Source organism: Phacochoerus africanus, chromosome 5, assembly GCF_016906955.1.
Source record: "Phacochoerus africanus isolate WHEZ1 chromosome 5, ROS_Pafr_v1, whole genome shotgun sequence".
Taxonomy (NCBI): Eukaryota; Metazoa; Chordata; class Mammalia; order Artiodactyla; family Suidae; genus Phacochoerus; species Phacochoerus africanus.
In genome coordinates this window covers 49,282,942-49,310,150 of record NC_062548.1, presented here as the reverse complement: position 1 = coordinate 49,310,150, position 27,209 = coordinate 49,282,942, and the positions used below count along the sequence as shown (strand labels likewise).

The 27,209-nt window shown below is 45.6% G+C and overlaps 1 protein-coding gene across 1 annotated transcript in view; it reads left to right on the top strand.

Annotated features, from left to right (window-relative positions):
* The window catches only part of ACOXL (acyl-CoA oxidase like), a 362,457-nt gene that overhangs the window by 94,235 nt on the left and 241,013 nt on the right, over positions 1-27,209 (top strand). The window contains 1 exon segment of the mRNA XM_047781208.1: positions 23,379-23,413. Within this exon segment, the coding sequence (XP_047637164.1) occupies positions 23,379-23,413 (35 nt within the window).

Sequence of the window (27,209 nt, the reverse complement as noted above, 5' to 3'; positions counted from 1 at the left end):
GATGGTTTCTAAAGACGGCCAGGTAATAGGATTAGAGCTTCAGAGAGCGGCCCTGGCCCCAAACTGCAGGGGAGCTGGGTTGAGGGGAATTCTTTCTGGGTGAGAGGAGTTGGTGTCATACTCCAACAACAGACCTGTTGCAGTTCCTCAAACAGGCCACCCCTTGTCACCTCCCAGGTCTGTACAAACCATTGCTCTGCCCTTGACCCTCCCAATTTCTCTTGGTCCCATTCACCTGTTCTGTTGTGTCTCCAGGAAACCTCCTGCCCTGTGGCTGTCCTGCTGGTTTATCCCAGCCCAGGTGTTAACCTGTTGTCTGCTTCTTCATTTGCCTCCTTAGACAATCAGCTACTCAGGGCAGGGGCTTCACTCCACAACAGGTATACAGGAGGCGCTAAGTAAACAGCTGGAAACTGATTCAGCCCCTGCCTTCCCCCGCCACACAAGCATCTTCAGCCCAAGGAGGTCCAGGGGTGGGAGAGGGGTGCTACCACGTGCCGAATGCCCACGGCAGGCCACGCATGTGATGCTCCACGTGCTCTTTCTCACCCAGGGCTCCCTGCAGCTTTACCACAATTCCCATTTTACATATGAGAAGACAGAGGCTATGAGGTGAGGTGAGCAAACAACTCATGTGGCAGTGCGATCTTGTGCCCACCCCACCCCAGAGAGTCCCCACCAGACTCCTCTTGCCAAAGACCCTCTATTTTGAGGCTGTACTGGAGAAGGAATGCCAGACATGGGGCCTCCAAGTGTAGCATCTTCGACTTCTGGCAACTTCCATGCCTCTTGCTTGGGTAACCTCTGACCTTTGAGGTGAGCTGGCCCGTGTGACATTCTGAGCATTGGATCCTGTCTGTCTCCAGGGTTCTGGGGACAGCCCCAGGATGAAACTTGATTTTTGTTTTTAGGGATACTGTAGGTATGGGATGGGTTGGGGATGGGATGGGTTTTGGCACCAGAGTGACCCTGTGGGGTCCTATTTTCTTTATTCACTTTCATCTGATGAGAGTGTTGTAGTGAGTTGACTTTTAAAAAATATTTGCATATCTCATTTCTTTGTCTAATTAGCATTGTAAGAACGATGTCCTAGTTTTCATGCCTGAATAAATAAGTGTCAGGGTATACGGCGCTGAGGGGCTGGCTCCCCTTTCTCTTGTTTGGCATCTCATCCAGGCTTTGTCTCAACCCATGCTCCAGACTTTTCTTTTGAAAGAGCTCATCTTGTCAGTCAAATGAGACCTTCTCAGAGATCTAGAGGACACTTTTGTCAGTGTTTCAGCATGACTTTGAACTTCAGATCACTAGAGATGCTTAATATATAGTGTCCTCTTCTTAGTCCATTCATTTGTTGATAGATGTTTAGGTTGCTTCCATGTCTTGGCTATTGTGAATAGCTCTGTAAGGAACGCAGGGGTGCATGTATCTTTTGGAATGATAGTTTTGTGTAGATATATGCCTTATCTTCAAAACAGAAAAACAGACTCTCAGGCATATAGATCAGACTTGTGGTGGCCAAGGGGGGTGGGGAGTGGGATGGCCTGGGTTGGTAGACGCAAACTGTTACATTTAGAAAGGATAAGCAATGAGGTCCTATTGGATAGCACAGGGAAGTCTATCCAAGGTCTTGTGATAGAACATGGTAGAGGATAGTATGAGGAAAAGAATGTTTTAATATGTATGGTTGGGTTACTGTGACTGGGTGACAGCAGAAATTAACACAACACTGTAAGATAGCTATAATTAAAAAAGAAGTGTACTCTGCCTATGTTCCATTTTTTTTAAGCAAGTAGAATTTTAAAAAGAGAGGGGGAGTTCCCGTTGTGGTGCAGTAGTTAACGAATCTGACTAGGAACCATGAAGTTGCATGAAGGTCCCTGCCCTTGCTCAGTGGGTTGACGATCCGGCGTTGCCATGAGCTGTGGTGTGGGTTGCAGACGCGGCTCGGATCCCGTGTTGCTGTGGCTCTGGCGTAGGCTGGGGGCTACAGCTCCGATTTGACCCCTAGCCTGGGAACCTCCATATGCCGTGGGAGCGGTCCAAGAAATAGCAAAAAGACAAAAAAAAAAAGAATAAAAAAAATAAATAAAAAGAGAGGGGAGGAGTTAACATATGTCCTCTCCTCTGACATAACCCCGCCTTTACATATGACCTTGCAGGTCTTCTTTACTCACTACAGGTGGACTAAAGGCATGAGCATATTTATGTTTTGGAGGATAGACTGTAGAGATAGGTCCTTACCCTTAAGAGGTTTTTAGTCCTGTTGGAAAAGCAAAGCATAGGTGTAAAAGGATCCTGTGCCAGTGTGGGGGCCTTGGGAGGATGCTGTCACATGACTGACAAAGACTGCCATGGCCACCATGTTGAAGTTAGAACCCAGTCTAACCTGGCCTGCTGGGTGCAGGAAGAGGACACCCTACATTAAGAGAAGTGGAGACATTCTCATTGTGGCCCAGCAGATTAAGAACCCAACTAGTTGCTTTTCTATGGAAAGGTTCATTTATGGAAAAAATAAAAATCATTAAAAAAAAAAAAAGAACCCAACTAGTATCCGTGAGGATGTGGGTGCAATCCCTGGCCTCGATCAGTGGGTTAAGGATCCGGCATTGCTGAGAGCTGCCTTGTAGGTCCAGATGTAGCTCGGACCTGGTGTTGCTGTGGCTGTGCTGTAGGCCAGCAGCTGCAGCTCCAATTCTACTCCTAGTCTGGGAACTTCCATATGCCACAGGTGCGGCCCTAAAAAGAAAAAAAAAAAAGAGAGAGAGAGAGAGAAGTGAATAGTTTTCCTCCATTCCTGGATCGTTGTTGATTTCTGGGCTTTGTTTTTTGTTTTTGTTTTGGTCTTTTTGTCCTTTTAGGGCTGCACCCAAGGCATACGGAGGTTCCCAGGCTAGGGGTCTAATTGGAGCTGTAGCTGTCCTCCTACGCCACAGCCACAGCAATGCGGGGTCCGAGCTGCGTCTGTGACCTACACCACAGCTCATGGCAATGCCGAGTGAGGCCAGGGATTGAACCTGCAACTTCATGGTTCCTAGTCAGATTCGTTTCCACTGTGCCACGATGGGAACTCCTGGGCTTTGTTTTTATTTTTTTGGCTGCTTGCATGGCACGCAGAAGTTCTGAGGCCAGGGATTGATCCTGCACCACAGCAGCAACAAAACTGTATCCTTAACTGGCTGAACCACCAGGGGAACTCCTTCTGGGCTTTGTTTTTAAATAGAGACCCAGACAAATGGAGCCAGTCTGGAGATGATTCCCAGGACAATAAAGGGATGGGATACAATGATTTGCTAGGAACTGCTGGAGCATCTGGGGATGCTGAGCTGGGAAGAGAAGAGCTCGGGGCACAGAGGCATGACTGCAGCCTTCCAGTGGACTGGGGCTGTTGGAGGCAGCTGGGAAGATGGTTTGGACCGGATAACAGAGGGCCTTGCTAGAGATTCTGCATTTTATTCTGTGGCATTGGGGCACCAGTGATGGTATCTAAGGAAGAAAGTGAGATCTAGCTTGGGGTTTAGGGGACACCTTAGTTTGGACTGGAGAACACAGAGGAGGAGCGTGTTTAGGGAGGAATGTGTGAGTTTGTAGACACATCAGGCAAGAGTGTGGAGGCTCTGGGAGGCATCGGCTAAACCTGGGGAAGTAAGTTCCCTTGTGCAGGAAGAGGGGGCTTTGAGCAACTCTGGGCAAAGCTGACATTTAAAGGATAAGCTGAAGGGCATGATGGACAATGCAAGATATAGATTAGAGAGGTGGGAGGAAATCCAGAAGGTCATAGCTTCATGGAAGCCAAGAGAAGTGAATTTCGAGAAGGAGTGTTTGGTCAGTAATCACCCCCATTTGTTGAATGATACCGATTTTTTGAGGCCCAGACTTCACACTTATGATGCTAAGTGCTCTTCATACCTTATTTCTTTTCATTCTTACAGGGCTTCCACAAGGGAGGCAGCAGTATTGCTATTCTGTAGATAAAGGACTTGGGACCAATGTGTAGGTTCTCGTGAGACACACGTGAAACAGGCTGGATTTGAGTTCCAGCTCTGGCCTTGTGAGCTGCATGAACTCATACAAGTTACTTGGTTTCTCTGCTTTAAATGAAATATGATGGGCCAATCTCTGTGGATATCGATGGGATTCCATGAGCTATTGTTTTATTGTAAGCAAAACCCTTCATTCAGTGCCCAACATGCAGAAGTGCCTCCATAGACTCTAGGGTGGTCATGATGCTTTCTGAGCATCACCCAGCTGGGGGTGATAAAGCTGAGATCTGAGCTGAGGTCTGTATGGGACCACAGCCTGTACCAGCCTTCAACCAAGGGAGGTGCTGTGGGAGCAGAGTTTGAATGGGTGGAGGCATGATGTCTTAGAGGTAGGAGTGACCTGAGCACACCTGAGCTCATCTCTGAGGGGAGAGAGGAAGTAGAAAGGGGGAGATTAATGCTGCCAGAGAGGGGGAGGTTGATTGGTGGGAAGATCACAGGGAGACTTATGACATGACATTAAAACACAGGTGGAGGGATGACCCTGAAACAAAAGCAGATGTTTCTTCCTTGGAGACAGAAGGAAGGACAGAAAGTCTGAAGAGAGGAGGAGACAGAGAGGACTTTTCAAGCGGGGTGAGGGAGTTGAGGGCATTCTAACAGGTGACTTCTCTTCTCTCAGGAATGCAGAGGTAGGTCAAGGTCTAGGATAGGGGGCAGGAGGGAGGGTGGAAACCTTGGAGGAGGAGGCTGGGTCTCCATAGCCAGCCAAGGCCAGAGGGTGGGGAGGAGATAGGCAAGGAAGACAAGGGCCTGTAACCCATCCTGAGCATGTGCTGTGGCCCACCCCATAGTTATGGCAGCACCAAGCAGTGGGATGGTTTAGTTTGCACCTGTGGCAGATGGTTGGGTTGGCCCAGGCTTGGAAATTCACCAATGAGCTGGTGGAAGGATAAAGGAAAGCAGTAAGAGGACAGCCGCTGGGAAGGTGTGACTTAGGGGAGCCCAGGAGATGTAGGTGGGGGAAGGAACACTGTAGTTTAGGGGGAAACTTCCCTCCTTCCACTGGGATTGAATACCACAGTAGGGTTAGGCATCTGTATGGAAAACTTTATGAAAGGAGCAGCTATCATACCTCATCAGCTGGATTTTACCCAAACTGCCACCTCAAGTGTAATCCGTTACAGCCAAGCTCTCAAGACACCTGGTCTCACTGTCCTGTGGCCCAGCACTAGGGTCAGCATTTCTGTAACAAGCCCTGCTGCCCTTCATTGAAGAGTGGTTTTAGAAATCACGGTTGGGAGTTCCCATTGTGGCTCAGTGGTAACAAACCTGAGTAGTATCCATGAGGACGCAGGTTCTATCCCTGGCCTCACTCAGTGGGTTAAGGATCCAGCATTGCCGTGAGCTGTGGTGTAGGTCGCAGACATGGCTTGGATCCTGTGTTGCTGTGGCTGTGGTGTAGGCCAGCAGCTGAAGTTCTGCCTTAACCCCTAGTCTGAGAACTTCCATATGCCATAGGTGTGGCCCTAAAAAGACAAAACAAAACAAAACAAAACAAAAAAGAAAGAAAAAAAAAAGGAAATCATGGTTGGGGTGCTAGATGCTTTTGTTGCTACTGGAGTGAACCTCGGTCTTCTTAGTTGATGGAACAAGGCAATACCTGTTTCTACATTAACCTGTGTGTACACAGATCTCTGTAATTATGAAGTAGGTATCCCTTTGTATCTGTATCAAGTCAAACTTGAGTTCATACTGATGTGTCAACACTAATTCATTACCATACAGATTATTCTAGACTTTTCCCCTTGCTTGTCTATAACCTCCTGCCCCAATAGTGAGAAACTCGGCTCCAGCCACCTGCCATCCACTTACTTAACTGTTCAGTTCCAGTATTGGTGTTTAGTGGCTTCAGAATGAATACATATCCTCATGGGCAACAACGTTGTCATCTAGAGTTCAGTACGTGAATTCAGTTCATTTTGCTTTTACTCTTACAGTCCACACTTAGCTCCAGGTTACTTAGTTCAGTCCTTTTATACCTTACCTCCTGCAATGAGGTTTCATGCATTTGCAGTATTTAGAGTCTTTTTTCAAATCTGCATTCCATTCTGAGATCCACTCCACTTTTAAATACTTTTTTTCCCTGTCTTTTTAGGGCTGCACCCATGGCATATGGATGTTCCCAGGCTAGAGGTTGCATCGGAGCTGTAGCTACCAGCCTACGCCAGAGCCACAGCAATACCAGATCCAAGCCACATCTGCGACCTACACACAGCTCATGGCAACGCCGGATCCTTAACCCACTGAGTGAGGCCAGGGATTGAACCTACATCCCCATGGATACTAGTCAGATTCTTTTCTGCTGAGCCAACATGGGAATTCCCTCAAATTTTTTAACAAATTTCAGTATACTTAGTTTTTCTTTTAAGGATTGTGCTTTTGGTGTCTTCTCTAAAACCCATTACAAATTCAAAGTCAGATAGATCCCCCCCCATGTTTTCTTGCAATACTTTTATGGTTTTACAATTTACATTTAGGTTTGTGACCCATTTTAAGTTAGTTCTGTTCATTGTGTAAGGTTTTTGTCTAGGTCCACCCCACCCACTTTTTGGCATGTGGATGTCCAACTGTTCCAGCACCATTTGCCAAAAAAACTAACTTTTCTCAGTTGAATTGTGTTTGCAGCTTGACTGTATTTTTATGGGACTATTTCTGGCCCTCTGTTCAAAATTGGACAGTGTGAGTCCCTCAACTTTGTAAGTGTTGTTTTGGCTGTTCTAGGTCCTTTGCCTATTCATAAAAATTTCAGAATCAGTTTATCAATATCTATAAAGTAACTTGGTATGAATTCATTTGTGATTGCATTGGGATCCCAAGAACTGGCATAATAATAATATTGAGTCTTCTTGATACAGGAACATGAGTCTTCCAAATACCTAACCCTCTATTTATTTGTATCTTCTTTTTATGTTCATATTTTACATCTTTTTTTTCCCTCTGTTTTGGATAATTTATATTGACCTGTCTTCAAGCTCACTGACTCTTTCCTTTGGCATCTCTATTTTGATTTTAAGCCTGTTCAGTTAACTATTCAGATATTTTCCATATGAAAAAATTCATTTACTTATTGTTTTTAATCTTCTGTTTCTCTGCTGAGATTGCCTATCTCTTCATTAAGTAGAGAAAACTTTCCTTGGCCCCATGAAGTAAGGTAATAATATCTGCTTGCAAGCGCCTATCTGATTGTTTCAACATCTGGACCATTCCAGAGCAGATATTTATTGATAGTCTATTCTCTTGGGAATAGGGCACATTTTCCTGGTTCTTCATAAAATGAGTAATTTTGGACTATATCCTGGACATTGTGAATATTATGTTTTGAAGACTGAATGTTGATGTTTTATTTTAGCAGGCAGTTAACCTGGTTAGACTCAAGACCTAACATTGAGCTTTTTCTCATCTTCTGTGGGTTCAAATCTAAGTGCAGTTCTTTAAGCCTTTGCTGCACTGCTTTGTCCCATGCATCCTGGCTCACTGGTCAGCCTGAGAATCATCCAGAATTCATGTACAAAGTCAGGGGAACACCTTCTTCTACTCTTGCCCCCCTTGGAATTCCTCCACACACTCTTGTGACCATTGTTGCCTTTGCTTCTTTTCCTAGTTCCTCCAGCTAGCAAGACAACAGGATTTTTGTCTGAATTTTAGCCACCCATGCTGTCCTGCTCCTCAACCATGGCCTGCTTTCAGGGCAAAACCCAGGAAAACAACAACTACTAACACCTAGGAAATTCATCCTGTGCCAGTTGCTACTTCAGATTTTTACCCTCCTCTCTAATCCGTCTGATTGTTTTTACTTTCCAGAATTCTCAGTAGTTGCTTTTGTGTTTTTCCCAGAGTTTATAGCTGTTGTCTATGGGAGGGGCAGTCTAGAGAGGCTCACACAGTCATATTAGAAGTGAATTTCCACTTGCTTTTTTCACCCAACACTAATTCTCACAGTTCTTTCCAAAGCTATAGCAAATTTCCTTGATCTTTTTTTTTCTTTCTTCATTTTAGGGCTGCACCTGTGGCATATGGAAGTTCTGAGGATAGGGGTTGAGTCAGAGCTGCAGCTGCAGGCTTATGCCACAGCCACAACAATGCTGAATCCCTAACCCACTGAGTGAGGCCAGGGCTTGGACTTGCATCCTTAAGGACACCATGGTGGGTTCTTGACGCACCAAGCGACAATAGGAACTTCTCTTCAATCTTTTAAATTATGCATTGTAGTCTACTCTAACCAGACCCTTCTTAGTGGATATTTATGTTGTTTATAAAGTTTTTCATTTAGAGACAGTGCTGCATCAAATATCCTTACCGTTATGCATGAATTTGAGGTCTTGGTGGAGAAATGTCTTGGGCACTAAGCCACAGTGGAGGTTTTTCTTAGAATCCTGAAAAAATTCATTTCTTTCCTTTTTTTTTGGGACAGGTATTGTAGCATTTTTTTTTATTGTAATCAGTTGTTATTTCCCCAATACATTTTTTTTCTACTGCACAGCATGGTGATGCAGTTACACATACATGTATACATTGTTTTTTCTCACATTATCATGCTCCATCATAAGTGACTAGACATAGTTCCCAGGGCTACATAGCAGGATCTCATTGCTAATCCATTCCAAAGGACATAGTCTGCATCTATTAATCCCAATCCATCCATCCCACTCCCCATCCATCCTACTCCCTCCCCTTCCCCCTTGGCAACCACAAGTCTATTCACCAAGTCCATGATTTTCTTTTCTGTGGAAAGGTTCATTTGTGCCATATATTAGATTCCAGATATAAGTGATATCATATGGTATTTGTCTTTCTTTTTCTTACTTACTTCACTCAGTATGAAAGTCTCTAGTTCCATCTATGTTGCTGCAAATGGCATTATTTCATTCTTTTTTATGGCTGAGTAGTATTCCATTGTGTATATATACCACATCTTCCGAATCCAATCATCTGTCGATGGACATTTGGGTTGTTTCCATGTCTTGGCTATTGTGAATAGAGCTGCAATGAACATGCGGGTGCATGTGTCTATTTTAAGGAAAGTCTTGTCTAGGTATATGCCCAAGAGTGAGATTTCCGGGTCGTATGGTAGTTCTATGTATAGTTTTCTGAGGTACCTCCATACTGTTTTCCATAGTGGTTATACCAGCTTACATTCCCACCAACAATGCAGGAGGGTTCCCTTTTCTCCACACCCCCTCTGCCATCTGTTATTTGTGGACTTCTTAATGATAGCCATTCTGACTGGTGTGAGGTGGTATCTCATGGTAGTTTTGATTTGCATTTCTCTGATAATCAGGGATGTTGAACATTTTTTCATGTGCTTGTTGGCCATCTGTATATCTTCTTTGGAGAAATGTCTCTTCAGGTCTTTTGCCCATTTTTTCAATTGGGTTGTTGGCTTTTTTGCTGTTGAGTCATTTCTTTCATTTTGCTGTGACTTCTTCTTCCTTCGGTGGTTGACTGAAGACCTAGGCCATGTTGCTGGGCATAACCAGTGGCAGGAAGGTATGCAGGATTGGAGAGAGAATGAGGCATGCTGAACCTTCTGGAAGTCTTAGAGATTGCTTCAGAGTGGCTGGCTGAGAGGAGTTAGCATAAGTCTGATGCACGAGAACAGAGATAGTCCTTGCAACCACTAAAATCCCCACAAAACTGGAGGATATTTTGTTTAATTGCACATTTCCAAATTGGTTGCTTATCAACAAAGAATGAAAGGCATCTTCAGACAAAAATATAGCATATTAAAGGAAATCTTTCTATCTTTGCTTCTCTTTCTTCCAATTTCTCTTATGCAAGGCCAAGATGAACCTTGCAGAAACATCACTGTGTTTACCTTGGTCGCACACCTTCAGCATCTCCCCATTGTCTCCAGGATCATGTTCCCAATGTTTAGCATCTTACTCAAGACCCTCAGTATGGGATGATGCTTGGGGCTGCAGCAGCCATTTTGTGACCATGAGGCAACAAGCACAAAAGTGAGAAGCCAGTTGCTAAAAATGGACCTATAGGGCCTGGTTCCTAAGGATATTGCTGAGTAGCTAAACCGACATCAGCATCTACCCACCTTTAGACTACTTATTATCAAAAATAAATTCTCATTCTTTTAACCTAAAAAAAAAGACCCTCAATACTGCAGTCCAGATATCCCCAGGCATTCCGTCCCTTTCTAGCTGTGTGACCTTAGGCAAGGTAGTGTTCTCTCTGAATCTCATCTCCCTATCCCCAAATGGGAAGAGTAAATGCTTCCTTCTCAGAGTTTTTGTGAGGCTTAGATGTAGTGACATTTATGCTTCACGTGACACTATATTTGACCTGCAGAAAGTGCTTTGTACATGCCACCGAGAGGTGTACTACTGCCCAAACTTCCTGCCTGATTCAGTCCTTACTGCTAAGCCATTACTGATGCTGAGGTCCCTACGTGATGGTCACCCTTGTCCTCATACCTATCTGATCCTGCCTGTCCCTTGAGGCCCAGCCTAAGCCCCAGCTCCTCTGAAGATTTCTTGATCAGCTCCTTTCACAGCAGGATCACCTGCCTGTGAACTCATGGAGCCCGACATTTAACACAGTGGGGAGTGAAGCTGCTTTCTTGACTTATGTTGCATTCTCTGAGCTCAGGGATCATGTCCTGTGCCTCCGTATGCCCTCCCCAGTGTCTTACAAGGAGATTGGCATAGACATTGATTATGGAGTTGGAACCCTGTATCTCACATGCATGAAACAGGCAGTTTCCACAAATAGAGAAATCTAACATTTATACCTTGGTCATTTGTGGCCATTGCACCATAGCAAAGCCATGGTCATACTGCTGTTAGCAATGTGCCAGAGTCAAGTCTGAAGACATCCAAGCTTTCTTCTGAGTTTTGGGAAAGCTGTTTTGTTCTTTTCTTTCTTGTGATTAGGATCTTTGGTGCACAGTTAATCCATCACTTCTTCTCCAGCTGTTGGAAAAGCACTGCCCTCCCCCCTGCTCCCCACAAGTCAGGCACTCTGCTCAGATGCAGCTCTCTCACCATGGTGAACGGGCCGAAGGTTCTTGGCTGCTGTGTGGCTGCACCAGAACACCGAGGCCACTGGGACAGCTGTTCCAGTGGCTGCTGAGTCGAGGGGGCAAGTACAGATTTCATGTGATTTAATGTGCACAGACAACTGCAGAACCACATTAAAGGAAAGCAACGAAGGAAATACAAAACCCATCACTGTAATAAATGTTCACTGAGCTCCTGCTGTGCATCTAGCCCTGGATGAGGCTTGGGACAGAAGATGGACGCCCCCCCCCCACTCACTGAGGGCTTGCAGGATGGCAGGAAGACATCTGGACGCAAATCACAGCCCCCCACATGCAAAGTGGAAATAGCTGGAAGAGGGGCTGGTGGAAGCCTGGGTGGGGCAGAGAAGCCTCCCAGGAGATGTGATGGCTGAGGGGCTTTATAGGATGAATAGGAGTTTGGAAGGTGACTGAGGAGATAAGAGCACTGAGGGGATAGGATGGGATGCGAGAGGGAGTAGTGTGCACTGTGTTTGAGAGGCCGGGGATGATTTGATGTACTGGGTGGGAGTGAAAGGGGCAGAGTGGTTGAAAAGGGAGCTGCAAGGCCGGTGAGGTGGCTGTAGAGTCTTGGCTTCATCACATGGCCTCTGGGGTCCCTCAGGGGTGTTCCGCAGGCTCGGCATTGTGACCAGCTCTGAGTTTCCAGCTGGAGAAAAGTAATGCCTTAAGAAGTTCCTGCTGTGCTTCCTGTGAGGGAGGGGGACACCTTCCAGGAGGTGGCAATGGAATTAATGGCAAGGGGCTGGGTCCAGGGCAACTTAGCTGCAGACTGTGGCTGACCCTAGAGGGTAGTTGGGCGGGTGAGCTGAGAAGGGGTGGGGAGAGTCACCTGTTTCACTTTTTTATGTGGTTGTAACCTTGTTGTGGAAATGCCTATCACAATGTTCTGCCTTCATATTACATCCCAAGCTTGAGTATTTTCCCCTGTGTTTGATACTTGTTAGATTTTCTTATTTAGTGACTCTGCCCTTTGTGCTCAGTATTACAGCTTTTTACTTGCTAAAGTCTTCACACTCCACCCCTACCCCAAGTTTGGAGTGCCAGTGCACTAGTCTACCCAGCATCCACTTCGGGACGTGAGTTTGTGTCCTTGGGTTAAAGTGGTGAGCACTGGTCCCAGGCCTCACTGGTAGCCCTGGGGAGCACTGGTCTCCCATCAGCTGTGTCACTTCACTTGATTGGGAGTTTGGTTTTTCTTTCTTTTTTTTGTCTTTTTTTTTTTTGCCATTTCTAGGGCCGCTCCTGCGGCACATGGAGGTTCCCAGGCCAGGGGTCCAATTGGAGCTGTAGCCACAGGCCTACACCAGAGCCACACCACAGCTCACGGCAACGCCGGATCCCCAACCCACTGAGCAAGGGCAGGGACCAAACCCACAACCCTATGGTTCCCAGTCGGATTCGTCAACCACTGCGCCATGACGGGAACGCCCTGGTTTTTCTATTCAGAGGACGAGAAGGCCCCTTGGAGAACTGTCCTGGAAATATGGAGAAAATTCAGAAGATTTCTTCTGTCACCTTGATGAGGCAGTGAGGGGTCAGAGCAATGCTTGTAAATGAGCAAAGGTATTTTTGCTCCAGTGTCTTTTGTGTCTTTTCTTCTCTGCATCACAATGACCACACAGTCACACTTCAGTAGGGCTCTCTTGGCCCGGTTGAATCTTTGTCCCCCTCTGCTGGGTATGTGTGGAGTGTTTCAGTCACTGCTTCTGTCACATCTATCAAGTTAGACAAATTCCCTCCCTTCCCATCAAGTCCAAAGTCAACAACTTTAGATGATACCGACCTAAAAATTCAAAGCAGGAACTGGAACCTTTATGAGAATTTATTGGGGTAGAGGTGAAAGACTTATTTACCAGAGGTGTGTCCTCATTCTTTTATTTCTTGAAACTTTATTTCAAATTTTTGTCCTTTTTATTCAGTGTGAATTTGAATGGAGGTGCAACATAATTTAATGATATCTCCCTCCTAAAGCATTCATGTTTAAGGCTAAGAGAGCATCTTAAGAAAAAAATTGCATTCAGGTATGCAAAATTACATAGTTCATAGTATTTTGCAATGTAATTGTTTTCCATGTTTTTCTCTTATTAGATCTCTGAAAATTACCAATTAAAACATGCTTATGTTAAAGCATTCACGTCACACACTAGAGAAGAGCATAAAATGCTGGAGAGTGAAAACCTTTTTCCATCCCATCCACCTCCCATCCAACAATTTGATATTTAGTCTTCCAGACTTCCTTCCTAATAATTACATGTATAGCTATTCAATATCAAATGTCCTCAATATCAAATATCCCTTCAACATGTATTATACACATCTACATTGTGCCTGCAATTTTCTTTTTTTTTTTGCTTGAACACGTTGTGTCACTTTTCACAGTGGATCTACTGTACTATTTTTTTAAACAGCTGTGATTGTGTTTTATGTACACTTTGTCAGTGGGCTTGGGTTTTCATTCATTTTATGTGTTTTTAAAAAACTAGACGGAAGAGTTCCCATTGTGGCTCAGCTGGTTAAGAACCTGACATAGGAGTTCCTGTCGCGGCTCAGTGGTTAATGAATCTGACTAGGAACCATGAGGTTGTGGGTTCGATCCCTGGCCTTGCTCAGTGGGTTAAGGATCTGGCATTGCTGTGAGCTGTGGTGTAGGTTGCAGACGGGGCTTGGATCCCATGTTGCTGTGGCTGTGGTGTAGACCAGCGGCTACAGCTCCAATTAGACCCATAGCCTGGGAACCTCCATATTCTGCAGGAGCAGCCCTAAAAATGACAAAAAGACAAAAAAAAAAAAAAAAAAGAAAAGAAAAAAAAAAGAACCTGACATAGAGGAGTTTCTATTGTGGACTAGTATCCATGAGGTTGCAGGTTCAATCCCTGGCCTCACTCAGAGGGCTAAGGATCTGATGTTGCTGTGAGCTGTGATATAGGTCGCAGACATGGCTGGGATCCCACATAGCTGTGGCTATAGCATAGGCTGGTGGCTAAAGCTCTCTTTCAACCCCTAGGCTGGGAACATCCATATGCTGCAGGTACAGCCCTAAACAGACAAAGACAAAAAAAAAAAAAAAAAAACCACACAAAAAAACAACAAAAACCAACCAACAAAAACCTGACATAGTATCTGTGAGGATGTGGGTTCAATCCCTGGCCTTGCTAAGTAGGTTAAGAATATGGTGTTGCTGAAAGCTGTGGTGTAGGCCTAATATGTGGCTTGGCTCTGGCATTGCTGTGGCTGTGGCATAGGCCTGCAGCTGTAGTTCTGATTTGACCCCTAGCCTGGGAAGTTTCATATGCTGCAGATTCGGCCCTAAAAAGAAAAAAAAATCAAACACTAGACAGGTGAAGATATAGGGGATTATTAAAAGGAGGATAAGTGCTTTTTAATAGTCACTTGAAAAAATTCAGCATCCATTTATGATAAAACTGTTAGAAAAAATAGGAATAGACGGAAGCTTTCTTAACTTGATAAAGAACATCCACCAAAAAACCCTATAGCTAACATATAAATCATGGTAAATGACTACATACTTTCCTCCTAAAATTGGGAACGAGACAAGGCTGTCTGCTTTCACTATTCTTACTCCACATAGTGCTGGGACTTCCAGCTGCTGCAATAAGGCAAGAAGAGAAAAGAAAAGAAAAGGTATGTAGATGAGAAAAGAAGAAATAAATCTGACACTATTTGTAGATGACAATTGTATAGAAAGCCCAAGGAACCTGCAAAAAAGAAAAACCCTCTTAAAACTAATAAGTGAAGTTAACAGGTTGCAGGATACAAGATAAATGTAGAAAAGTCAATTGTGTTTCTGTATATTAATAAGAAGCATGTGGACACCAAAATAATTTACAATTGCTCCAAAAAAAAAAAAGACAGAGAGAAATTCCTGAGAGTAAGTCTAATGATCATATATAAAAATTGTATGATGAAAATTATACAATGGTAGTGAAAGAAATGAAAGAAGATCTAAATAAATGGAGTCACACACCACATTGTGGAATACTACTCAGCAATGAAAAGGAGTGAACTATTGGTACCTGCAGCCACTTGGATGAATCTCCAGAGAATTATGCTGAACAAAAAGAGCTAACCCAAAAGGGTTACATACCATGGGCTTCCATTTATATTATATTCTTGAAATGACAAAATTACAGGAATGGAGAATAGCATGATGGATGCCAGGGGCTAAACGGGAATGCTTATGGGAGGAAAATGGATGCATATATAAAAGGGCAACACAAGGGATCATTCTGGTGACAGAAAGGTTCTATAGCTGGCCTATGCTGATGTCAGTATAATGTGTCCTTGCATTCTAGTTCTGCAAGATTCACCATTGGAGGAAATTGACCAAAGGATACATAGGGCTTCTCTCTCTTTCTCTATATAATCTCTGATACTTGTATGTGAATTTACAACTAGCTCATAATAAAGAGCTTACCTTAAAAAATGTATTGTCTCTCTTTTAACAGTGGATCTACTACACTCCTTTAAATAGCTTCTGTCATTATTTCATGTAGCGCCTCATTTTAGGTCATATCCCGTATGCTTGGGTGGAGGGATTTTTGTTCATTTGTTTTGTGAATTTCTTTTTTTGGTTAAGAATTTGATAGAGGAAAAAGTAGGGAAGAGCTAGAGAGAAGAAAAGTGTTTTTCTTTCTTTGAAACAAATTCATTAAGAGTATCTTTGTGTCAGAGTACCCTTGCGGTGCAGCAGGTTAAAGATCCTGTGTTGTGTCTGCAGCGACTGCTGTGGCACAGGTTCAATCCCTGGCCTGAGAACTTCCACAAGCCGGGTATGGTAAAAAAAAAAAAAAAAAAAAAGGATCTTTGTGTCTTATATTAAAAAGAGATTCCCTTTCCTGGGTTTTTAACTCTTGACTCAGATAAGGGTCTGGGGGTCAGAGTGGGTCATGAGCTGTGGTGGGGTCTCTAAGCTGCAGTGACAGACTATGAAGGCCTTTCATTTTCTTGTATTTAATGGGCCAAAATCCACCAGAGAAGTGCCTTAAAATACTTTTGTTATTGACTGCATGTGAGGGCGTCACCTATTTTTTCCCCTTTTCTTCTCTTCAGCCTCTTCCTCTACCCCCCCGCCCCGCCCACCAACATTGACTTAATAATCAAGCTTTCGCTTAAGTAATATTAAGTAATATTTGCCGCTGAAAGTTCCAAAGTTTTCTGGGTTAGTTGTTCTGTGACGTATGCTGCACCCAGAATCCACATCCATTGTCACACCGATCTCCTTACAGGGAAGTTAGGTTTTCTAGGTAAAGAGTGAGTGGTTTATTCAGATTATCAAATACCCAAGCATTCATATCAAGAGGAGCAAAGAAACCAAAATCCACAATGATTTTGTTTGAAACCTAAAACCTAAAACCTTAAAAAAAAAAAAAAAAACACGGTCACCAACAAGCTGTGTCAGAGGAACTTCCCTGGAGTAAATTCAGCGGTCCCTGAAGCTGTTGGGCAGCCTTGTTTATCCAGCTCTGGGTACTGGCTGCTCAAAGATGAGTCACCAGGCTCTGGTGTACACCCACGCACTCACTGTGCTGTGACACAAGGGGACAGACCACAGACCACTCAATGACAGTGACAAGGATGACAGCTGGCCTCCTGGAGTCCTCAGCATGGCCGGGCCCTGAGATCTCCCATCCCCTCATCTCTGGGGGAAGGGGCTGCAATTACTGTTGGCTCCCTGGTGAGGATGATACCAAGGTTGGGTAGTTGCGGGGGTGTGGGGGTGGGAATGGGGTAGGTTGGGGGTGTGGTCCCTAACCCGAAGTTCAGGTGGCTGGGTCTCTGAAATTCGCGTGGCAGAAGGGGGCCCAGGTGCTGTGGCTGGGGGTGGGGGGGGCAGCAACTCAAGATTCACAGATGGTTTTAATTTGAGCGAAGAGGGGGACAAAGCGAGTCCTTGTGAAAACTCATCTCCATGCTTTCCAAGCAGAGCTGTTTAACTTTTAGTCTAAAAAGACGGTGCCTGGCTCAGGTTCCTGGGGGCAGCAGGGAGGAACCGTGGCATAACTGGTTTTACCTTTTCAGTCGTTTGGGTCTTCCAGACTGAAAAACAACTTGTTTTCTTAGGTTGGTTAAACAACCGCCGCCTACGTTTCAAGGTTTGTTCAATGTTAATTTCCATTGATTTAGCAACTTGTCTTTTAAATCAGGTTTGGAAAGTTTCAGATCTGAATTACCAGGTTTCTGACCAGTCAGGGAAGAGCCTAAACGTTATACATATCCCCTCTTTTCCTAAACTTAAGTGTGTCTTTTTCTTTAGCATTTTAAATTCTTTAAAAAAAAAAATTAAGGGCCCAAGGAAATAAGCTCACTAATGAAAAATATGTTGTTGGGAGTTTCCTGCTGGCTTAGTGGGTTAAGGGTCCAGTGTTGTGACTACTGTAGCTCTGGGTACAGCTGTGGCTCGAGTTTGATCTTCAGCCCAGGAACTTCTACATATCACAGGAGAGGGCCCCCCCCACCAGTGTTGTTTTTCTTCTTTCTGTTTTTCTGCCTTTCTTGCTGTCTCCTCCCTCTTTTGATGGGAATGACAGAGAGGGGTGGGGGCAGGGCTGCAGCCTGTTGAGCCTTGCCCTTGACCTCCACAAGGCCGGCCCTGTACTTGCTTGTGGACAGCATGTGGTGAATCTCAGCAGGGTGCAGGGTGCAGATCACCTCGTGGGTGATCACCTGTGAGCACCAAGAGGCCTCATCTCCCCTAACATGGCCCCAGGCCTGCCAACCATCCTGAGCATCCCTGAAGCTGAGTGTAGGACATTGACATGATGTTTAGAGAACATAAAGTGAAAATAGTTTAAATAGTTTTACCATGAGCTGTCAAATCATCATCCCCATCATAGTCACTAAGAGTTTATCTGTGCCAAGCCTGTTGCTAAGTTCTTTCTGTACATTATCTCATTCAGAACTTCCCAGACTTGACCCTTGAAGGACTGGCTATCCACCCTGTACTTCCCCAGAGTTTCCGATTCTCTGCTTCTGGGTTAGGACATGAGAATTTGCATTTCTCACTAGTTCCCAGGAGATGCTGCTGTTGCTGCTCCTCATCTCCGAGGTCTCAGTTAATCTGCCTAAAACAACCCTCTGACATAGACAGCATTCTCCCCATTTTACAATGAGGAAACAGGCAAGAAAAACTGGGGGGGCTTGAACGCAAACCTCACTGCTACTGACTGTGAGCATTGGTGAGTCCAGCATGGTTACTTTTTCAGAGGATGTAAGCAAGTGCCTTAGAGAGCACTAGATGGACATTCACAGTGGTGGACTGCTGGGTAGTGGTGTGCATGGTGGAGTTTGAGAGGCAGGAAGATCTGGGGTGATGCCTGGAGGAGGCCCAGCCCTGGAAAGTGCTGAAGTGTAGGAAAGGGAGCGAAGAGGCACGCAGAACATGAAGGCTTTCCCCCAATTCAGCGCAGACTCGTTACTTCAGATGGGAAGCTTTGAGAACCTGAGGAGCGGCTTGCCTGGAGGACAGGTATAAGGCAAGGCTGCTGAGGTCCCCTGACCACATTCCACCAACCTGTTTTGTTTGGCTCACCTAGGATTTGAAAAACAGTCAAATCAGTTTAAAATGGGGGCGTTTGCATAATAAAACTCTCGGTTCCCAGCTTTTCTTGAGGAATGGGGCACGCTGGTGCCTGCGTGGGGGTTGACTGCTTAAGGGGGCAAAGCTCCTGGTCACAGCCCTGGCCAGCATGCCTCCCCAGGTCTAGAACGTTCTGAACTCACACATGGAGCCCCACTCACCAGCTGGGTGACTTGGAGGCTGGCCCTAACCGGGCCTTTTCTCCTTACCTGCCCCTGGCAGCCTTGTGTGTGTGACGGCACATAGTGAACTTGAAGCACAGTGGACACCAGTTTCAAGAAACAGATTCCCAGCAACACAGGGGCCCTTGGTCCAGCGGGCATGATGGAAGAGGTGCTTGGTGACAATCCTCATACATGGAAGGGAGGTTCCCTGACACCTCCTAGGACAGTGCCAGCCATTTCTTTCCTTTAACTTTTTTTTTTTTTTCTATCTTTCTAGGGCCGCACCCACGGCATATGGAGGTTCCCAGGCTAGGGGTTGAATCGGAGCTGTAGTCACCAGCCTACACCACAGCCACAGCAATGCAGGACCCGAGCCGTGTCTGCGACCTACACCACAGCCCACAGCAACACCAGATCCTTAACCCACTGAGTAAGGCCAGGGATGGAACCTGCATCCTCATGAGTACTAGTCAGGTTTGTTACTGCTAATGTAATTCCTCCTTTAACATTTTTTAAAAAATTGATTTTAAAAATGTGTTTTCTAAAATTATGATTATTTTACAAGATCCGTGCTGTCCACGTGGTGCTTTATAGGGCATATTCGGCTACAGCTGGCGCACTTCTGGGTGTTTTATGGCAAATTATTCTCAGATTACCCTTTAATGCAGGAAGGCCTGCCAGTTGTCTGAGCTTCTTGGGTCATATAGAAAACCCTCCAACTTGATACAAAACAGCTGCCTCAGTCAGCTGGTCCAAAAAAGGAGCATTTTAAGGCCAAAGCAGAAGGAAAAAGGTTTCTGCAACCGGTGGAGTTTTTGGGAAGAAAAAGTTAAATTACTCTTTCCTTGCCACTAAAAGGTGATTGAATTTTGTTATTAACAAACTGTGGAAATCTAAAAAGAAGTACTCTGAGTGGGAGTTTGTTAAGTGCTTTCTGGCAATACTTACAGTATGTCCTGGGGGACTGTTCTCCAGGGAGGCTGGCCGCACAAAACTCTGCTGACCTCTGTGGCCCTGGGCCTCAGCCAGGGCTGGGCCGGGGTCAGGGGGCCAACCCCTGGGCCTCCCTCCTCTCTCTCCCCAGGGTCCCTGCTGAGACCAGCCACAAAAGGGTCAATTGTCTGAGGCCTCCCTTTGTCTCAGGGACTCTGTGGGCCTCTCCAAATGCCAAAGTGTCTCTGTGCATGTGGGTGAAGGCGTGCATGCATGACTGTAGGAATGTGTATCGTGTGTATACATGCACATGTGCTGGAGAATGCAAAGACTGTGTAAGTGTGTGCATGTGTGCACACACCCGGGCACACATGCTTATTTGTGCATGTACCACATGCACACATACCTGTGCATGCACACACATGTGGATGTGTCTGTGTGCAAAAGTGTGTGCATGTATGTGCATGCATATGGGTGGGTTGGATGTGAAGGTCTGCATTCATGTATGTGCACGCCCAGGCAGTGGTGAGACTTGCTTAAAGCATTTTTGAGAAGCATCTCTGAGAAGGCTCACAGAGGCCTGGTGGGCTGACGGATGTTCCTAAGGCCAAGGAAGAAAAGTACGCCTGGCCCGTCTCTCAGCAGATGGCACAGCAACCTTCATGTGGTGTTCGCTATAGTACAGAAACCTCAGAGAAGTTTCTGCCTCTCCTGCCTTCTTGAGGGTCAGATAATATGTAGGAGCATTGGGGAGGAGGAAGAGTCAGAAGGAGGCTCCCTACACAGCTCACCGGCCTGGTTTGCCTGCTCCAGCATGGGGTTTCATGGCAAGGCCCCCAAGAACTCCCTACACTGTTCTGGCACCTTCTCAGGGCTGCCTACTAGGACCCAGACTTCTGTGTGGAGCATAAGGCAGGTTTCCAGAATGACTGTGCCAGGCCGCGTTCCCATTCGCCCCATCAGCTGGTTCCCAAAGGCTCTGAGGCCTTTATATATAGGGTCCCATCATCCTGTTCCCCAGCACATCCTGAGAGGCCTGCAGGATTCTGTGGCTGGTCCATATGATTCCAAAATTCACACTCTTCCTTAGTGTAGGTGTCCTTTTAAAAATGACTATAAAATGTATTTGATTCAGAAGCCAGGAAAAGAAAGCCCAATAAAAAATCCTTAATTGAAATTCACCTCTCTGAAGGATTTATCTCCCAGCTCCTTTAACCAGCACAGCTGCCAGGTAACAACATCTACTTTTTTCTTATTCTTGTCCCTTCCCTCATCCATTTCCTCTCCCTACTCTAACAAGAGCTTATCTTTCAACTGGGGAAAAGCCGCCAATTAAACCATACTCCAAAACTTATCAAAATATTCATTCAGTAAAATTATCTTACAATGATCCTAAACCGCCAGCCAGAACTTTCTTAACCCCAGGAAATGTGACATTCCCTGGCAGGTGACACTTGTAAATTGTTCTTCCTGACCTTTTTTGGCTGCAGTTCCTACTTTTATTTCATTCCTCAATTTCCTCCTTGTTCTTTAAATTCTTGATTGTCCCTGAAGTATCTTCGTCTTCTGCGTGTTGAAGACTCAAAGAGAATGTTCTTCTGGATTAGCTGAGATAGATCCTTGAATCCATTCAGGCGAGGGGGATCCACAATCAACTTGTTACAGATTTTGTGCCTTCACTTTTAGATAAGCTTTTGGTAAAATTCAGCCTCTTTGCACCATGTCGGTTCTGTACGTCAGGTGCATGCATTGTTAACAACTGGCTGAGTGGTTCTGGAGCTGAGTATTCACACAGCGGCTGGGGGCTTCCATAGTACCCTTGGCTGAACAGAGGCCTGGGGCTTTCTTAGCTCAAAGATTTTACTTTTCCTAACTCTTCCTCCCCTTGGCTCTTCCCTGCTCTTACCCCTCCCACTGCCTCAGGGAGCTCCTGCAGCACCCAGGACAGCGCCACAAATGTCACCTCCCCACCCCTACCTCCACGGAGGCTGACATCAAGGGAATTGGCAGCTGTGTATCTGGAGGTGATAAGGTGCAACTTAGTAGACTTTTCCCCAGAAACGATATTGGAGATGATGCTTAGGTTTTTAACTGCCATTAATATTCTTAAACTGGCCATAATTCAGCCACAAATGGGTTAATGAGACTTACACAGGCTTTGTTGGGGCTGATTGTTGTGTTTTGCATGATGAAATACTTTCAAAGTTCCAAAAATTAAACTTAAAAGTAAACATAAAATTTTGGAATGTGATGACATTTTTATTGATGGGGTATTGCCTGTAAATCATGGTAGTAATTATTTATAGTTTTTCTTATCGGTCAGGCAGTATGTACACACATGGGCATATATACAGATGTTAACATGTTGATAGAAAAAATGCCTCATCCTTAGATTGAGCCTATGAGAACATAATTACCTGGCCCATTTTGCAGTTGTGAACACTGAAGCTCTGAGTGTTTGAATTACTTGCTGACGCCTGTCCAGTTAGCAGTTGAGGATGGCTGGCCTGACTCTTCTGTAATCCACCACTGGCCTTGCATGAACTAGCTGAGGCCCATGCCATAGGATTTGACCCTGAGCTGTGCTTGAGAGGTTTCCACGACACCCTCATGGGGTAAAGAGGAAATCTCAGTGTCACCTTGTGGCCACGCATGGCAGTTGTGTGCACTTTCTCTTGATGTCACTTGTGCATCACAGGTGTGATTTCCTTGCTGTTCTCAGAGCTGCAGCCTGCTGGCCTTAAGCTGCCAGGCTCAGTGTTCAGTGTATGGTGTTTCCCCCAGGGAGGCTCTGGCCCAGGTGGTCAGTATCCCTGGCGTGGGGGTAGCGAGGGGTCTGCTCCCAGGACCTGTGCCCTCCTAATGCAGCCTCAGAGTCTGCCATGCTCTGCAGTTCCATCCTTCCACGGCTTTTTCTCTGGGCAGAAAGAGCCCTATTTTGCTCATGGAAACAGAGAGTAGAATGGTGGTTGCCGGGGGCAGCAGGGTGGGGCTCAGTGGGGAGGTGTTGCTCAAGGGGTACTTTCAGTTATAAGATGAATAAGGCTCTAATGTACAGTGTGCTGACTGTAGGTAACCATACAATACTATATTATATAGTTGAAAGTTGCTAAGAGAGCAGTTCTTAAGTGTTCTCACCAAAAAAGGTAACTCTGTGAGTTGAGGAAGGTGTTAAAGGTGTTAATTAACCTGATAATGCGTGGTAACTGGCAGTGCATACCTACACGTGTCAATTCATCACATCTGTACACATCAGACAACTTCATCTGTCAATTATATCTCAATAAAAAATGAAAAATAAACATTAAAATATTTTAAAAAGAAAAAAAAAGCCCTATCTTGGAAGTCTTTCCTGATGAGAGATACCTTCTATCTAATCCACAGTGGGATATTGTAGCCTCTTTAAGACTCTTTCTAACATACAGTTTTCCTTTAGGAACTAAGTTGAAATGAAGAGCTGCTGTTAAAGCATGTTATTTATGAAGCATCAGAAGGGGGGCACATTTTAAGAGATGTTTAAAAAACTGGCCACGTTAAGTCAGTTTTCTTGTGAATCTAGCATATTCTTGATATTATCTAATATGGATCCTTTCTCTTTTTAATTGCAGCTGGGGTTGACGATAGCCATTCGCTATAGCCACAGGTAAGGTTACATTTTTTTCTTTTTCTTTTAAGGAATATCCTTACTGATGTATAGCCTCCGGTTTGCTTGTGACCACAGGTTTTTGAGCCTAATTTTGGAGCTGCTCTGCCCACAGTGTCAGTGTCACAGCAATTAGATGAACCTGTTTTAGTTGGTGAGTGGTAATAACTATTTGGAGGAATACAATTTTTCTGTAAAAATGGTGGTAGGTGGCCCATTTCTTTTAAAACTCAAGATGTAATTCTCTCAGGCAGGGGCACAAGTGATTTCTGGTAATGGACTCTGCCCAGGAGTGGACACCAGAGGTGGGAAAGTCCTGGAGCTTAAGGAGGTGAGGCCAGGCAAACAGAAAGCCAGGCGAGGGCTTGTGAATGAAGCCCCTGCCCCTCCATGAGGGGCCCCCACTCCTGTCTTGGCTCCACCTGAGAATGGATGAAAACCACTCTTTTTGTTTTGTTCCATGATTTCTGCCTTTGCCTCAGTTTGCATCATGTTTATGAAAAATGCTTGTTTCTCATGCTAGTGTTATTAACCTTTCTCCTGTGCACGCATCAAAATGTGTTAAGGTACTGAATTAGTTAAGATCCAGCTCCATGGAGGGGCAATAAACAAATTCCTTCTGTCCCAACACACACTATGCTCATGGCCTCCCCAAGGTGCCACCCACCAGTGATGGGCTTCAGCTCACCTTCCTGGGGTACGCAGAGCATGGGGCTTGGGACCTCTGGCCAGCTCTCCGGGACAAACCTTAGATACCTGATTTCAAAATGAGACTGCCTTCTAAAAACACTTATAACAAGTGGGATGCTAGGTTTACACTTAAATGTGAATTGGGCAGTGAAGTAAGCAATCACTGAGACCCCAGGGAGCTGTGTTGCGAGCTGCTTAGGTTGAAGCAGGAAGAGGGTGGCAGTGGATTCGAACCTGTAGGAACTAGGATGTGGGAGGAAAAGTGTTCAGGTTGCGCATTATGGATGCCCTGGGAGGAAAGCAGCTCCAGAGAAGCTCATAATGGCTTTTTGCTCTGGGGGTCATCGGTGTGTCTGATGCTTGCACAGGGTGAGGCACTGTGTCTGCAGAAACATGCTCTTCCCTGGGGAGCACAGTCATGTGGCTGCAGTGATGATGCACAAACACTTTATACTTAGGAGCTGGGTGTGGACTGTGAACCCTGAACTCTAGTGCTGGCTGGAGGCTGGATGGCTCTGTGTGTGTGTGTGTGTGTGTGTGTGTGTGTGTGTGTGTGTGGAGCAGAGAGTGTGTTGGACTTGTTCTCTTTGGAACTTTCAAGTGCTTCTTTCTAGAATGCTCTAAATGTGGTCTGTTCTATTCTAGCATGAAGTGTCTGTGTGTGAGAGAAAGAGGGATGGGTGGAAGAGAAAGAGAAGGAGAAGGAGAGGGAGAGAGAGAGTTTACTATTTCTTTTCCTTTGGTGACATTTTCCCCACATCTGAGTCCTGCACATGGAGATAAGCAGCTGCCTGTTTTTGCATGAGAGCTAAAGGTGCCTCTTCCCTTGGAGAGTTAAGTTCTTACTCTTGTCCAGAGGACAAAATAGGCTCTTTCCTGCCACAATGATGGTCACTCTGCTGTGGCTCCATGGAGAGTTCCTGCTTGTGCAGAAACTCAGAGTCTGTGTGGAGCTTGAGAGGACAGCCTAGTTAATATGTTGTCAGGCTCAGGGCTTGTGCACAATGGTCAGCCTTTTTGGACCAGGGGCTAAGGTAAGACAGTGGTGCAGGGCAGACTGGGAAGGTCCTGGCTGGAGGGTGCCTTCACCCCTGCATTCGTCTTGGACCCAGGCCTGTATATGTGAAGATCCCTGGTTTCCCACCTGCGGTCATAGAGTGTCTGGCACCATCCTGTGTTGTCAGCAGCCCTGCATGGGGTTGGCAAGGAATCTTCTCTGGGCTGAACATGTTCTTAATTTGGGAAGGGTAAAGGTCATTTTACCCTTTCCTGGCTGAGACTTAGATATGCCTCCCTGTGACAGAGTCCAAGCCTGTACTGCCGTCCTCACCACAGACCAATAAATTGAGAGAGCAGTTGTTGGGGCAAGGAATAGCAAATTTATGTGGACAGCGAGCAGACAGCAAAGATTGTGGACTAATGTCCCAAAGAACCATCTCACCAGAGTCAAAATTCAGGTTTCTTTTATACTAAGATGGGAGAGGGTGCAGCTGGTTGTTGCAAACTTCTTGGTGCTGGAATCCTTTGTTCTTGCAGCTGCCCATGTAGATCTGGGCACAGCGTTCCTATAAACCTCCAAGGAGACAAATGTTATTTTCTGTTCTGCAACTTTTTATCTCTATGTGAATGGGAAGGTATTATACCTTTAAAGGTCAGAGCCTTGAGAATGGGCTTTCCTGTATGGGCAACATTTTTTAGGGATTAACTCATAGCAAAAGCAATAACACACAAAGTTTAAAGTAAAAGAAGAGCTTCGATAAGGAGTCAGATTTGTTTTTTGCTAGCACATCCTTCTGGCTGGCATTGTGGCTGGCAGGTGTGCCATGGAAGGAAACACTTGGCTTTTTCCTTTGTTCTCCTTTCCCCAGAGCAGCCACCTTGCTGAGGAAATGTGGTTGGTATAGAGAGGTTATGAGGCTGAGTGAAAAGGTGGGTTCTCTGAGCCATGACTGTACAGGAACTAAGGAGAGGAGCTCTGTTGTGATGAAGGGAAAGAAGGTTGTTGGGGCAGTAAACAATAGTTGATTTTAGAGAGGGCAGAGCTTTGGATTCGCTCATCTTGTGACCACATTTACAGAATCTGTCCCAGTTCATATGGCCACCTAGTGTCACCGAGCTACCATTTATCACACTCATGCCTTATGTGGGTCAGAGTCTGGAAAGGGCAGTGAAGGTGGCTTGTCTCTGCTTCACAGGGTCTGGAGCCTGTGCTGGAGGACTTAAGGGCTGGGGACAGAGTCATATGAAGGCTGACTCCCTCGTGTGTCTGATGGGTGAGGCTGGCTCGTGGCTGGGGGCCTCTGTTCTTCTCCACTTGGGCTGGCTTGGGCTTCCTTGCAGTATGGTGGTTGGCTTTCTCTGAGTGAGTGTCCCGGCGAGAGAAGTATGTGGAAACTGTCTCCTTTCCGTGGTCCAGCCTGGAAAATCACAGAGGATCCCTTCCTACCTTGTTCTATTGGTTGGTGCAGTCATAAGCCCCCACTTGTGTTCAGAAGAAGGAAACGGAGACCCTACCTCTCAGTTGAATGAGCATCAGTCACATTGTAAAAGACCATGAGAGGTGGCAGGGCTTCGTGTGGCTATTGGAAAATGCAATCTGCCAGAGCCCAGCTGGACATTGGAGTATTTATTTAGAGCACTTGTGAAAAGAAATGTAAGACTCTGTCCTTGCTATAAGGTGCTTCCTTAGTGGTGTGCACATTGAGTATGTGTGAAGGAGATAAGGACAGACACAGCTCTCATAGGAGGAGGTCAGCCAATCAAAGGAGGCTTCTTATAGGAAGCAGACCTTAAACCATTCTCATTCCACTAAAGTGGGAGAGTGGGAGGAGGTCCGGCTGGCTCAGGCAGATGCCTCAGCAGGACCTCAGAGTACAGGTCCCTGGAAACACAGCCTTTCAGTGACTGTTTTGAGGAGAGGCAAAGTGCAGGGAAGGTGTGGAAAGCAGGTTCAGCCTTCCTTCTGTAGCCCTTGTAGTTCAGTTTTAACCCTAAGCTTAGAAGCCACCCCTCAAAACAAAGGCCCTGCTCAGGCTGGATGGCAGGCAAGCTGGAAGCCTAGCAGCTGCCTTTCTACAGGAGCATCTGTCTTCAGGGTCTGGCACTG